General features: G+C 37.8%; 1 protein-coding gene across 5 annotated transcripts; it reads left to right on the plus strand.

The window, feature by feature from the left end:
- The first annotated feature begins 3,124 nt into the window (after positions 1-3,124).
- On the plus strand, positions 3,125-14,133 carry LOC114476487 (serine-rich coiled-coil domain-containing protein 2-like). Of its 5 annotated transcripts, XM_028468058.1 has the most exons (4): positions 3,125-3,266; positions 9,274-9,358; positions 10,472-10,511; positions 13,030-14,133. In XM_028468058.1, the coding sequence occupies exons 1-4, from the start codon at positions 3,195-3,197 to the stop codon at positions 13,082-13,084; spliced, it is 252 nt and encodes an 83-aa protein (XP_028323859.1). In that variant the 5' UTR covers positions 3,125-3,194; the 3' UTR covers positions 13,085-14,133. The 5 variants fall into 5 exon arrangements, 3 of the variants coding, with proteins under 3 accessions (XP_028323859.1, XP_028323860.1, XP_028323858.1); XM_028468059.1 differs by lacking the exon at positions 10,472-10,511; XR_003675597.1 differs by lacking the exons at positions 9,274-9,358; positions 10,472-10,511; positions 13,030-14,133 and adding an exon at positions 6,179-6,886.
- The last annotated feature ends 321 nt before the right edge of the window (positions 14,134-14,454 follow it).

A 14,454-nucleotide genomic window follows, 5' to 3' on the forward strand; every position in this document is an offset into this window, starting at 1 on the left:
GCTTGACTGAACATATCAGTGCCATCCAACTGCTTCCATTAGCTTTTGTTTACTCTTAGCTTCATTAGGACAAGGTGAAAATCCAAAATATACTGTTGAGCTAGTTAGTGATCATAGAGGACATACTGCACTACTAATGCCTTTCATTGTATGAAGGAGTTTGGTTTCCATATTGCTTCACTCCTACATGCACTCCAGTCCACACCTCCAATATCTTCCCTTCTCTACGCCTTTGTCTGGCTCCATCACCGCGCTAACATTCATTATTTTACTGACCAAGCCTCCTTGTTAGCCAAACAAAAGTATACCACAGCGGCATTATTCAAATCCTCGTCATATCGAGAAATACCAAAATGTCAAAGCAAGGCCCTGTCCGCTAGCCCCACTGCTGTTTACCGTCCTTCCAATTAGAATTAGCACCCACTCCCAACAGGCTCTTCAGACTGCAATATTGCTGCTACACCTTCACCCTCTACAAGCAAAGACTACATGAAAAACAAGCACATGTTTTCAGTCCTGTGGGTAAATAATGAGCAGTGAGACTGAAAAAGGAAAATGTTGGAGAATGTGGAGTAGAAAACATGACACTAGGCTGCAAACTTTTTGTTGGCAAGATTGGAAAAAGATTATGTATCTGTACTGGTAAGGTAGCAGAGCCAGAAAAAAACAGTCTAATAGTATTAGCAATTATCTTTTGACAAAATGCCAATTAGTATAATTGTCTTTGAGTTTGAGCAACGCTGTTGGTGCAAACAATAGAGAGACTGCATGTTGTTAAGAAGAACTGCAATTTTAAATGTGCATTGTTGGAAGATCAAAATTGTTAGTAGAAAAAAATATGGTTTTCTTAGTCGTGAATGATAGAATGCTCTTCACATGCAGCACTATTTTTCATTCAATCTCACAAAGTTTGAACAGGATCACCATCCACGTACAGGTTTTTTCTACAATCCACAAGTAAAATAGGTTTGTGAGTCTAAATAATTCTACAGGTCTTACAGGTTTTTTTTTGGGGGGTATTTATTCATACTGCTGTGACCTTCAGTTTTAGGATTGGGAGGTCTAATCTCTTTAGCTTTTTAAAGGGATTTGTCGGTAAATCTTTGAGCTATTTTAAGAAGAATGACATGAAATGAAATGTCAGAAAATTATTTTTCTTTTAGGTACACGTATGGGGAAAAGAGGACATTGAGACAGTGAGGAAGCAGGCAGGTAGTTGGAGTTGACCTTTTTAAGCTGTGAAGGGGAGAGTACAGGCAGAGCAGACGGGTGTCAGGAGTGTTCTGTGACAGATCGGTCTCAGCTGGTTAAAGGGAATATTTACAAGATGGTAGTGAGACTGACCAGAACGCAAGGGGCTAAACTGGAGGTTGCATGCCAAGAATGTTGTTTTTCCCTCTGAGTGAGCTGAATGAAAGAACTTAGGAATGAGCACGGTACATCAGATTCTCCGTTCTTGTCAGACAGATTGGTGGGAAAGTGAGTGATAGACGAGATTGAGAGGGTTTAGTCATCTACTGTATGCAGGAGAGATGATGACAATGTAGAAAAAATGATGTTCAGTATGGGGAGAATTTTGTCTCAAAAATATTCACAAATATACCCACGATTTTCACATGTATTTTTCAGATTTTCACATGTTTTTCAGATCCACAAATACAGTACATCCACAATTTTCACGTGTTTTTCAGATTCATGAACATATCCACAATTTACACGTTTTACAATTTGTGTATAAATTTATTCAGGATTATTATGTGTAATTTTGTGCTAGCAAATTGTGAAAAGTATATTTGTGGATCGTTTGTGGATTTGATCAAAAGCAGCTGTATATCAAGCAGCAGAAATAACATTGGTCTCTATGTGCAGCCGGTCGTGCGGCCAGAGAGCAGGGACCGTCTGCAAATTACAACAAAAACATATACTACAAAGTTATCAAATAATGTCACTGGCATTTACTGCAGTAACACCAATCACTGCAGCCTTCACTTTTCCCCTGCTGATCATACTACAACTATTGGTTTGACAAAAAATACTTTCATAATTTTAATGGATTTTTAATGGATTATTAGCTCATGGATGTATTTGTGGATCTGAAAAACACGTGACAATCTGAAAAATACATGTGAAAATTGTGGATATTTTTGTGAATATTTTTGAGGCAAATTTCTCTCCATAGTTAAGGATGAAACTGTAAAGCAAAAGGAAAAGAGGGAGGTAATCTCGGCCTTTGGGCAGGGAAGGAAGACATAGACGGGACACATAGGACGAAACAAACTCGTCGGAGGACAATTATACGGTGTTAAAAAACAAACAAAAACACTCGCCTATTTGTAAACAAAAAATCTCAATTGAGATTTTGGCACAAATCTCCATTTTAAATGTTGCAACTGTAATGTTTCTCAATATGTACCCACTTTATCAGAGAGCTGGTGTTATTGTAAAATCTACATCAGGGGTATCAAACCCATTTAGGTAAGGGGCCAAATGCAGACCAGTTTAAATTCAAAAGGGCCACAGATTACTTTAATGTGTCCTAGTTTGTACTAAATAACATACAAAGCATGAAGGCACAAACATGTTCAAACAGTAAGTGACAGATATCCCTCCCTGCAGGATCCACATTTAAATTTTACTTTATTTTGTGACTATTTTTTTACTTAATTTGTGGGAATTCTTTGGAATAACTTCAGTAAAATTGCAAGATTTTAAAAGAGTTTTTACACAAAAAAAAATAGGATTAAAAAAACGACATGTGATATATGCACGCAAACCACATCAAATGTTGTTTTGTTTCATTGAATTTGTGTATTTGAAGGGACTAAGATATATACAAGTGAATTGTTTGGTAGTTTAGACAAGAATTCATGTTTTCCCCTCTCATTTTTACTATTTTCTGTGGCCTGAATTGGATGCTCTGAATGGCTGGATTTGGCCCTTGGGCCTTGAGTTTTTGATGCATGTGAGCGCCAACTCCCATTAGGAACTTGAAATCTTTTGTGTTTTTGTTCATCTTAATTCATGTTTAATGTTATTCCCCTACAAAAATTCCCATATCTCTTTTAAATATTTTAATGAAAATGACTAATACATTTTCCTCTTTCCTGTTGCCACATCAGTCTGCTCAAGGACGCGCAGTAAGATGTCAATGTAATCACCAGAGGGCCCCATCTTTGATTCAACAAAGCGACAGGATGTCAGAGAGAAGAGGGCAACAAGGCAATGACAAGGCTACCCAAACATACTGGAGACCACCAAGCAACCCTGTGAGTTAAAAAAAAAAAACACTTCCAGCATCACTTGAGTGCATCAAAATCTGATTACTGCAATGAGTTTGTATCAAATGCAGCAACACACATCAACAAGGGAAAAATGCTAATGATTTTCTTCATTAAAATCTTTAGCAATTACCTGAAAGAACTAAATTATTGTCAAATTTTTCTAGTCTAACAGTAATTGCCAATCCCTATATCACGTCTTTTCTATTGAAAGCAGATTATCAGGCCGTGTGCACGTCACACCGCACTCATCACTTAATACTTGATCTCAGTGTGCGGGCACTTGTGAGGCTGCTGTTGATTTTGAAGTGATGGCAAAAAGAAGAGAGAGCACAAGACAGACGGAAAGCTATTAAGGTGGAAAATAGTGTCTTCAGTATTGGGGCACAAGAGCATGATTGATTGAGCAGCGTCAGCGCCACAGGCAGGGTACCGCGCACACACCACCATAATTGACCTGCTCTTAACTAAAACGTGTGACACGCACACAAACATGCAGAGTAGACCGCACACAGCTCAGAATGAATATAATAAATGTTATGTATTCAGCTTTAACATAGATAAGACAAGTGTGCAAATCTCATGATTATCAACATTATTTCACTATGGATTTTATTATTTGTCACACATTGACAACAGGTGAAAAATAAAGGAAAATAGAAGTTGCCAAACCATAGGAAGCTTCGTTCCTACTCTCCCAAAGAGCATATGCTTTAACTGTTGCTATAGCAACTAGCAAAGAAGTGCCAGCTGTACTCAATGGGATTCATCCCCATGGTGTGAACATCTATTTGACCTCCAGTACCTGATGTTTTGTGACAGACTACAATGCAAAGACACGGTCAGGTTGTTTTGCATTCCTTTTACCTGTACCTTTGCTAGACTTGGACTCTTTTTGGATTCTGGCAGAGATGCAACACGAGTCTATTCCAAGCACCACGCCACACGAAACCCTAAACGTTAATGGAGAAGACCCACGACCCCAGTGACTGAGGGAGAGACAGAGAGCTGTTCTGTGTGTGAGTGAGCAGAGCGGGACGCAGCAACACATCTGTATGTGTGTAGGGGAGGGGCACTGTGACTCGCCTATCACAGAATGCAGACGCATACAGCTACCCAATGAGGATTTTCATTCAATCCGAGCACAGATATTGACTCGTGTTACTGTAATTTCCGGGCTATAAAGCACACTGTTTTATTGGCCGCATTACAATAATTTAGCAATTTTCTAAGAAAAATTCACACAAATGCTGCAGCCTAACATAGGCCGCACTCATTGGCTGATGAGGGTGCCCTTCAGACAACTCGACCAATTAGACGGAAATGTCCGTGTTTCAACTGATAAGTTTCCTTTACTACATGAAGTCACCTCCTCACTGCCCCGCATCTACATATCAATCCATTTACAGCTTTTTATGGTCACTTTTTACTGGAACCAGACTGATACACCGCTTCATCCGCTCTTCTTACCGTGAACTACCACGGAGCGATCACAGCGAGTCAGACTCTGAGTCAGGATATTAACGCGATCGCTTCTGAACAAATCCAACGTGGTGATTTGGCAACTTCATGCTGTTATGCTACTGTTACAAACTGGCTGACTTTTACTGTAGACGGAGCGCTCCGTCTGTCCATAGTCCTTACAGAAGTGTCTCCATCAGCCTCAGAGTCCAGAGCACCGATCAATCCTGAACAAACCTAACGCGGTGATTTAACAACGTTATGCTGTTTATTCTTCTATTACAAACTGGATGACTTCATCCATGCTATTGTTGCAGTGGTCCTCTCTCTCTCTCTGACAACATTTCTCTACGTCGTTGCTATGATGAGGCAGTGTGCATCATGACAAAATGAGTGATCAGAATGATTCAGTATGAGCAAGACCGATTTAATGTTAACAATTTCATTGTTCCACCTGGTCTAATGTGACGGAGCTCAATTTTGTGGCTGCATGAAGCTTATAAAACTGGGAAAAATCCACAATTTTGCTGCGTCATTGTTTCAGCCGCTAGGTTCAAAGCAAGCGAAAAAAGTAGCGGCGTATAGTCCAGAAACTACGGTACTCGTATAATACTCGTACTCGGCAAAAGTGCTTTTTCTGTAACGGATACATGTTTCAGCTGAGTATCTCTCTCAACTCAAGCAATTATATACTTCATATTTTGCTGACTTTTGGTTAATGAAATGTGGAAGTAAACTGTTTGATTGACATTTTGACTTTCTACGCACTTTAATTGATCATATATTTTTTTCATTTCAACTTGATTTCAGACCAATTCGGTCCATATCAAAGAGGTACAAACAACAATAAGTCCAATATATTCACATAGCACATATAGTCAAAACGCATACAAATTCCCGCTAAAGCTTCCAATAACAGGAGGAATATCTTGTCACTTATTGTAGGCTCAACCAATGCCTGGATCAACTAATTTTTTTAGTTACATAACCTCAGCATATTTTTAAAAATAACATTTCTGAGCACAGCATGAAAAGTTACAACATTATTACTTGCAAACAAATGACTCGCTCTTGTAGATCTAGGTACTTTGAGCAGAATTCTAATGGCATCATTTTAAGCCATCGATATTTTTATTTTTATTTAGCTTTACTGTAACTGCTCCACAAATGGGCTGATCCTCATCTTCATAATCTAATTATCGGTATTTCAGGGAGTAAATTCATTAATCTGATAGTGGTGTTTTGGAAGTCTTAGAAAATGTTCCTGACATGCCTAATGGTTACAGTCATGAAGTAAATTATTTTTAAAGTTTTAGGTCTTTAACTTGTATTTTATAAATTAATCTTCTTCAAAGCGGTTTCCGAAAGATTTAACTTTTTTTGTGTGAAACCAAATTTTAGCCTTAACCCATTTCTTCATCCATCACTTGACTTTTCAGCACTTTGTAGGACGCCTTGGACTACACATCCTAAAACATCGCCTCAGGCGCCACTTCCTGCCATTTCTCATTTTAATCAGCTTACAATCCCATTTGGTCCAAAGGCAGGCTAAAGGAGAAAAAAAAAGTGGTCTCAGTGTGTGGAGTTTGTAGAAGTCAGTTTACCAAAGGCAGACAAGCATTAGACACACTTTTCACAGCAAGATGCACATGCAGTGCACAGGAAAAAAAATAATCCTCTTTGTCAGCAGCGCATCAGAGTAAAAATATAAACTTTTGGAATCAATAAAACTACACAAAGGTGTGTAGCATTTTAAAAGCCAAGCAGCACTATGTTTATCTGTCTGCTTATTTTCCATGTGCCAGAAAGACCAAGATTGTTTGTGTTGGTTTATTTGTGTGAGCGGGGTGAGCTTTGTGCATCAGTTGTACTCAAGTGTGGGGGACACAGTGTGTGACTGCACAAAGAGTTCAAACCCACTGAGGAGCAAGAGCCAACCTTGTTAATAACCTAGACAAACAAACATGCAGAAGAGCTGCAGCAGTGAAACAATGGCTACACAAAAGGAAGTGTTTCATCAGAGGCATACAGAGAGGATAATTACCGCTACACTCCCACTCCCTCCCTGGCTCGCCACCATCACCATCCTCTTCTTTTTATTTCTTGCACCACTTGTATCATTTTCCTGGTTCCGCTGGAGGTTTCTTCCCACTGTCGCTAAATGCTTGTTCATGTTCATGTTTCTTACTATGGACTCTGGATTTTATTAAGCGCTTTGAGATGACTTTGTTGTAATTTGTGCTATATAAATAAAGTTGAATTGAAAATTGAATTAAATTTATTGCTCTGCTTTATGTCATTTTCTCTTTAATTTATTTTGTGTTTTTTGTGCCTCTATATTTTCTTTATTCACCATCATTCTGCCATTGATATTTCTACTTTTTTAACATCTTATAGAAATAAAGAGATCTTAATTATTGTTGTTATTTTTAAAGGGTACCTGTTGTGAAAATGTATTAAACAAAAATTGGGTTTGATATGTGCACCTTTTTATTAAAATAAATAAATAAATAAATAAACACCATTGAAAGAATGATTTTATACCTTCGGGCATAAACTATGGAGAGTTGCCCTTTTAGACAGGATATGACACACATTCGTTGATTCTTGTTAGCTGTTGCTAGGCAATAGTGTTACGTTGGTCTACAGTTTATGAACAATGGTGGAGTGGTTGCAACAAGGGAAAAACCTCGCAGAAACATTTATTTTGCATCTCTAAGCCATATAATGACACTAAGTCAGAGTTAACCAGACGTTGGCTCCATAAATTTGGTGCAGTCTTGGGTAAATATGCTATTATTGTCATTTAGTACTATAAGAAGTAAAATAGCTTTGTTACAATAAGGGAAAAAAAAATCCCAAACACCTTTATATACTATCTATAGAATGCAGCGATAACAAAATAAACAAGCTTAGTTTCTGCTCTCTCAGTTGTGTTGCAGACATCCGTCCAGCACTATCTGGATGATTGCTCCCAACACAGCATGAAGCGTAGGTGGCCGACTCTTTCCCCAAAGTGAAATGGTCACAGTTTATCTTCACAATGAATTCCTAACCCAGCAGAAATTGTAATGAATGCAGGAACAAGAGTTACTTTTCATCCTGAATAATATATTGTGTTCTAATGAATTCAAGCTCAGACATTCTCAGCAGATGAGTGGGAGATGAGAATTTTAGTTGTGACGTACTGAAACAGTCTGGTGTTTAAAGGAAGAACATTGAAAAACATATTTTTTTTAATTCACTTTAAGAAGAGTCTGATATCTCAGTGAATGGACTGTTAGAACTTCTGTTTTCTTTAAATGTCAGTGGTTTTTGTTTTGAAATGTTATACCTTGCATTATTTATTGTAGCTCTATCCGAGGCGAGGCTTTCTTATTAACTTGGGAAAGTTATGATTTTATGGCTGTAAGGATTTTGGGCTGAACACAGTGGCCACCATTTCACTTGTTTTAGTTGGACACTAAAAATGCTTCTAATTGCTTAGTTACGGCTACTTTTTGCAAGCTAATTTTTCAAGTCCAGTTGCCTCAACAAACTTACTAAAAAACATGAACTGGTTGATGGAGAATCTTTACAAAAATATTTACAAACTTAGATTAAAAAAAAATTAAAGATCATTTGCTGGAAACGATTATGTAAAAGGTTGAAATTGCCACTTAAAAGTTGTTTTTTTTTTTTTATCTCCACCGTATACACTTATTGACATTTTGGGATGTGGAGTCCAGTAAATGGACGCATAGAATTTTTTTTCTTCATTCTTACAGTGATTTCTTGTGTTTTTTGCCAGACAGGGAGAACAGTAATCCACATGACACCAGTTTTTTGGTCTAGTTTCTTTATCGTCCCACTCCATAGCTATGTTTCCATTACCCTTGGAAATGCGCAAAATCTAAATAGCACAATAAAAATTGGTAATGGGAACACCTACATTTTGGCAAAACACTCAAATATTGGTCAAAAATACGCTCTCATGAGGAGGTTTTCCAGGCATTTAGATATTGAAATATATTGCAAAAGCGCAATGGGAACACTTTTTTACAATTGGACGTTACAGGACGGGACGTTCTGTTTGCTCTCCAAGAGAACATGGCATGGCACTTGTGGAAATGGAAATCATTCAACATGCTATTATACTTGGTCGACATTGAGAAATATGGTTTTTATTTCGCAAAATACTGTAATGGAAACACAGCTCATGGGACATTCCATTTCAGCTGGTTACGGATTATTCCTTGTAAACCCTATAATAACAACTGTCATTGTTTTGCCACAACTTTACATCCTTGATAGCAGTAGAAATGTGATGAGAAGACACACGGTAAGAAAGAAGTAAAAACTCTTCTATGGATCCGTCTACGGGACTCCTCATCCCACAATGCAATGCTTGTAATGTGCTTGTCTCTTGTTCCAGCTGTCTAACAACTCGATCCATGCTCTTTAACAGCATGTTTGTGTGTATAGTAGGTTCCCTGCTTGCATGTGTGTGTCTATGTTCTAATGTGTCATGCCTCTGTGTCTTTACTCTGTGTAGGGCGTGTTACCCACCCCCTTGCTGTCCCCGTGGCAGGCACAGCACCAAGGCTTGACCCGTACCAGCATGCCCCAGCGCAGGCAGAGTGAGTCACTAACAACCTTTGCAGCTTTATCTCTGTTTGCCCACAGCACAATGAAGCCCACGGTTTTCAAAAGAGCGTCAAATGTTGAATAGCTATTAATTTTCAGTTTTGTTTTGTTGATTTTTTGCCCTAGAAGCATTTGGATTTACTTGAAACTAGATTTTTGTAGATGCAAAAATGAAAACAGTGCAGCTTATTCTCTACAGCTCAAGCTTTCTCTTATGAGCTGGATTTGATTTCTTTAAACAAGCTGCCTCTAATAGTCATTGAAGGTAAGAAAACATGTTCAGTCATTTAAAAGTAACAGAACGATCTCATAGCCTTTGCTTATCCATTTTCCAAACTACAATTGTGTGACTGTAGAAAGACAGTTGCAGAGCGATAGCAACACCACAGCCTCATAGCTTCAATTCAGTTTTTTTTTTTTTTATTACTGAGCGACAAGAAAAAAGGCAATAAGAGGGTGCACCGCAAAGGGACAGAGTATACACTACTAGACTGTAAGAGATAGCAGAATTAGAGCTGCAGTGTTTCTTTGATTTATTGTTGTGATCTGTGTTTGTCAAGAGTCAGGTGAATAGCTTTTTACCCCAATCTTATTTGACTCAACATTCATCATTTTTTTTTTTTTTTTTCAAAAACTGGTCAAGTTTAGATTGTGTTTAATCTCCTTCCAGTTATTTGCATCAAGCTGATTAAGAACATCTTTTAAAAATAGCATTACCAATGTGTAGAATATCACAAAAACATTTTCCATCATTTTTTTATATAATTTTAGAGACCACACATAAAGGGTGAATAAGGTAAACTCACCCTATGATATTTTAAATGAAAATATAATACCTACATATTGCATTAAATTGGCTTGTTTAGATCTAATGTTTGACTTTTTTTTTTATTGCAAGCATGAGCTTTTTCTTAATTCAATATTAACTAATGATGAGATCTATTCAGTGTCTTTCTCTGGTGTTTCCAGGCTGCCTCCCTCTCTCTGTGTCTCCTGCAGCTCATTCTCACCTATTCTGTTTGTCTCTCAAATATCTGACAATGACTCTCTTCCACCTTCTCTCTCCGTTGCCTTTTACCTTCTCATTTATAATGTCCATGGGCAAGGAGTGGAGCCACTAGTGCACTACTTCACTGACGCAGCGTGGTACAGTAACCCTATCTTTAACATGAAATGATACATGCTGCCCTCTAAACCCCCACATCATGCCTGCTGGGCTGTGATCTGGTCAAATGCGGCATGACAGATGCATGTCCATCTGTTTTATGATTTTATTTTTTTTGCATGAATAGCATTTGTTTTTTGGTTTTGAACATGTGCAATTGTCATGGTACTGTGGGATGAAAATTGTTTTATAACGGTGTATTACAAAACATGAACTCGTAGTGTTTTCACAAAATTTTATTAATTTTTTTGTCAAATATTTTATGTACAGGAGTCACTGGTGTATGCTGATTGGTTTGCTTAGTTCAATTCTTTAAATTTTTTATTATTATTGTTTTAAATGCTTGAAAAATTGATGTGCATGACAGTGTTGGTAAACATTCAGTGAAGAGTTGTTTATTTTACAAAATGCATTATTTCATGGGATCACCTCAAAGAATTATGTCTGCAGAGATGAGTAATATTTCAGTTTACCAATGTCTTATTGGGTATCTACATCAAACAAATCAATGAGCAAAATGCCTTATTGTAGGGGTTATCAAAATTATGTTGAATTAACAGCCACAGCCATTTAATCCCTTTGTTGGTTTCTCTACTTCTGATGTTCAAGTATAATCCCACATATATATAATAATAATAATAATATAATAATAATATAATAATAATATAATACATTTTATTTATAATGCACTTTACATTTGAAACAGAGTGCAATAATGGGTGCATAGGAATAAAAACAGGTTTAAAAGTATAAAACAGAAAGTGAGACGTGCAATATTTATAGTAAAAGCAAATAAAGCTGCAAAGTCCAAAAGGGGAGGGTGGGGGGGCACAATGTCCAAGATTGTCTGTTAGGGGGAGAACGCTCCATGGAAGAGGAAAATGACAAAGTTCCAAATGAAGTTAAACAACTGCATATTTTTCTTTTTTTGTGTGATAATTTATTTGCTTCAATACAAAATGAATCACGGATTGTCGTCTCTTCACTCTGTCAGTGCCTTTCCTTGAATGCAAGTCACGCAAAGGCTTGTGTTTTGGTTCTGATGCTGATTCACTGTCTAGCTGGGGCTGAGATATCTACTTCCTAGCTGCACTTGGAATAATAATTATCAATTATTTACACTTGCAGCAGGTAGCTTTAGGTAGATGTAGTTGCTCTGACCCTAAACGGTCTTTACAAACCATACCTTATTATAAATGTCAACACAAAAACTTGTCTTTTTTTTTTTTTTAAGCCTTAATTCCAACATGATCCCTGTGTTTGTGTTTTATTGCAAAGAATGGTAACTTTTGATTTGCCATACTGATATCCATGAAGTATTAAATGTTTTTAAAATTTTAAAATCTCAAAGCCTTTACATGCATCTCCAATGAGTGGTGTTTACAGAGGCTTTTCAGACTACACTGTGAAAAGGGGACCAGGAGGTGGAGCTGTGGGCCCGGACTTCAATTCCCTTTTAAAACTAATGACTGTTGGTAAAAATACACCCTAGTCTCAGAAATCCTTTAACTATCAACAGATAAATGTAAATCTGTGCTCCCTTGGTATTTGGATAGTTGTTCCAATGCATATAGTGTTTGTTGGAAGGTAAGGTAATCTTTTTGCACCAAACGCTCTCCTCTAATGAACTAATTGCACCAATTATTTTCAGACATGTAAAATAAGTCTATATAAATATGAAGACCACAGTGAAAAGAGTTGTATGCTATAGCTCAGGGTTGTCCAAACCTTTGTAAGTAATGGAGAAAATGTGAATTATCACAGAATTAAGACCTGTGTAGATTTCTGACACTCATAAAACAAGGTTTCGCTACATTATTTACTTTTACCTTCTGACTGAAGGATACTGCTGTGCTTTCTACTTGACATCTTGAGGAATGATTTTGGTATCTCTATAAAAATGCAAGATTTACCTAAAATCAAACTATAGGGCATATGTGTCAAACTCAAGGCCCGGGGGCCAAATCTGGCCCTTGAGACCATCAAATTTGGTCCTCCGGAGAAAATACAATATGACAAAAAAGAAAAAACATGAATTATTGTGTAAATTGCCAAATAATTCAGTTGTACATATCTCAGCCCTTTTAAATACAATATTGTAATTAAACTCCACAATATGTGGAGGATCACAATTTTCCCCATGCTTTTATCACATGACTACAGTCATTTTAAATCTCAAATTGTTCAAAGGACTCAATTTTCCTGAAATTATTTCTCATAATTTCCCGAAATTCAATCAATTGAATTTAAAAGAGAAAATCCTGTATGGACTGATATCAGTCACTTACTGCTTGAATAATGTCGGTGGCGCCGCCTCACATACTTTTTGTAACTTTTATACGTATGCGTCCCTAAAGATCAAACTACTTTTTATTTGGCCGCTGAACTAAAATGAGTTTGACACCCCTGTTATAGGGAATAGGACAACATATATACAATTTAAAAAAAAAAGCTTATATAAATGTTTTAAGTTAAATAATATTTTCCTATTTTTTGCAGCCTCAAATACTACAGTCTTTACACCCCAACGAGGACCTCCACCAGGGAAGACTAATAAGAGCTCGCCCCACCGCGGCCCACAGTAGCTTCAGAAGATGTAAATCAGAGGAACCAGCCTATGAAGGTGCTGACCAACCTTTTAAAGGTCTTTTTCCAGATGAGTCTAGGCCAGTAGATCCTGGCGAGGGGAATCGTTCCTGTAGCACCGCGTTACGCAACCCAGTTTCTGGGACTCCACGGGGGATAAGTGCGAGAGATGGTCCAGTATCAGCAGCTCCGTCTGCAGCACAGCAGGAGTGGAGAATCCCCGCTGTGACACTAAAGAACACTGTCACCCCTCCAGCTGCTGGTTCCACTTGCTACGACACGCTGCCGCCGATTCGACTTCACAAGCGCATGCCTCTTCCTACATCCAAACCAGGGGGCACTGGTGGCTTTGCTTTGCCGAAGCCGAGGTCTTCCCCAGTATTGCTGGCAAACCAGTCTAAGCTGCTTCCGCCTCCAACTAAAGGCCTTCCCTGCTTTAACAGCAGGCCGCAGGTGCAGGCCCCCAGTGCTTCGTACTTTGTTGCTTCAGCCTCACAGAACTTCAGAGACTTGCAGGGATACACAAGGAAGAAAGCAGCCAGAGAACATTCAAACAACTCGTGTCAGCCACAGCCTGGATCCCCTTAAGCAGCTCACGCCTCCTCAAGCCAAAGAATCCCTGCGGAGGTGAAATTTGTTCATGAGCACAAAGCTAAAGTTACTCCAATGTTGACAACAGTCCTTTTTTTTTTTTATTTATTTTTTTTTCTCTTGGTAGGTTTTCTTTTTGAGTTGTAACAGAACTAGCTCTAAGTACAGTATAGGCTGGTACACTGCACTTGTTGATGTATTGGTAAACAGCTTAAACGGGATGCATTATTTGTTTTTGTATGACTCACACAACTCCATTAGATACAGATTGCGTTATTTATTAAACACAGTTCAGTTTCTACAGTCCCATGAGACATAGACACATTTATACTGCTGTCAGAGGGAAAACCAGTAAATGGCATATGGAGAGGGTGAAGATGGATAAATGGCACCAGAATTATAATACTGAAATTAAAATCAGTAAATAAAGAATAAAAACAGCACTACGTAAAATAATGAAATAGAATAGTATTACTAGTATTTAGGAAACTCTTACCAAATGTGTGAAGCACATTAATATTTATAAGAATCCCTGGGTAAGAAATTTCAGAAGTTATAGATTAAAGTGCACTTTTTCTGCTTGATCATGTTAATTTAAATGCAATTAGCATTGTGAGAAACCTCAGATGCAGGCTGTGATTGTGATGGTGGGCACACACACATATTTTTTTGCCAGCATTTTCAGGTGTGGGAGAGTATCAATGTGGTACTTCCACCATTGTGGGGGATCTGACTCACCAACAGACT

The sequence above is a fragment of the Gouania willdenowi genome, chromosome 15 (genome assembly GCF_900634775.1).
Source record: "Gouania willdenowi chromosome 15, fGouWil2.1, whole genome shotgun sequence".
Classification (NCBI taxonomy): Eukaryota; Metazoa; Chordata; class Actinopteri; order Blenniiformes; family Gobiesocidae; genus Gouania; species Gouania willdenowi.

Excerpts from the sequence above, each read along its gene's own strand:
- LOC114476487 (XM_028468057.1), top strand. The coding sequence starts at position 3,195 with ATGTCAGAGAGAAGAGGGCAACAAGGCAATGACAAGGCTACCCAAACA. Across the intron at positions 3,267-13,029 it reads GGAGACCACCAAGCAACCCT|CCTCAAATACTACAGTCTTT; the intron begins GTGAGTTAAAAA and ends TATTTTTTGCAG.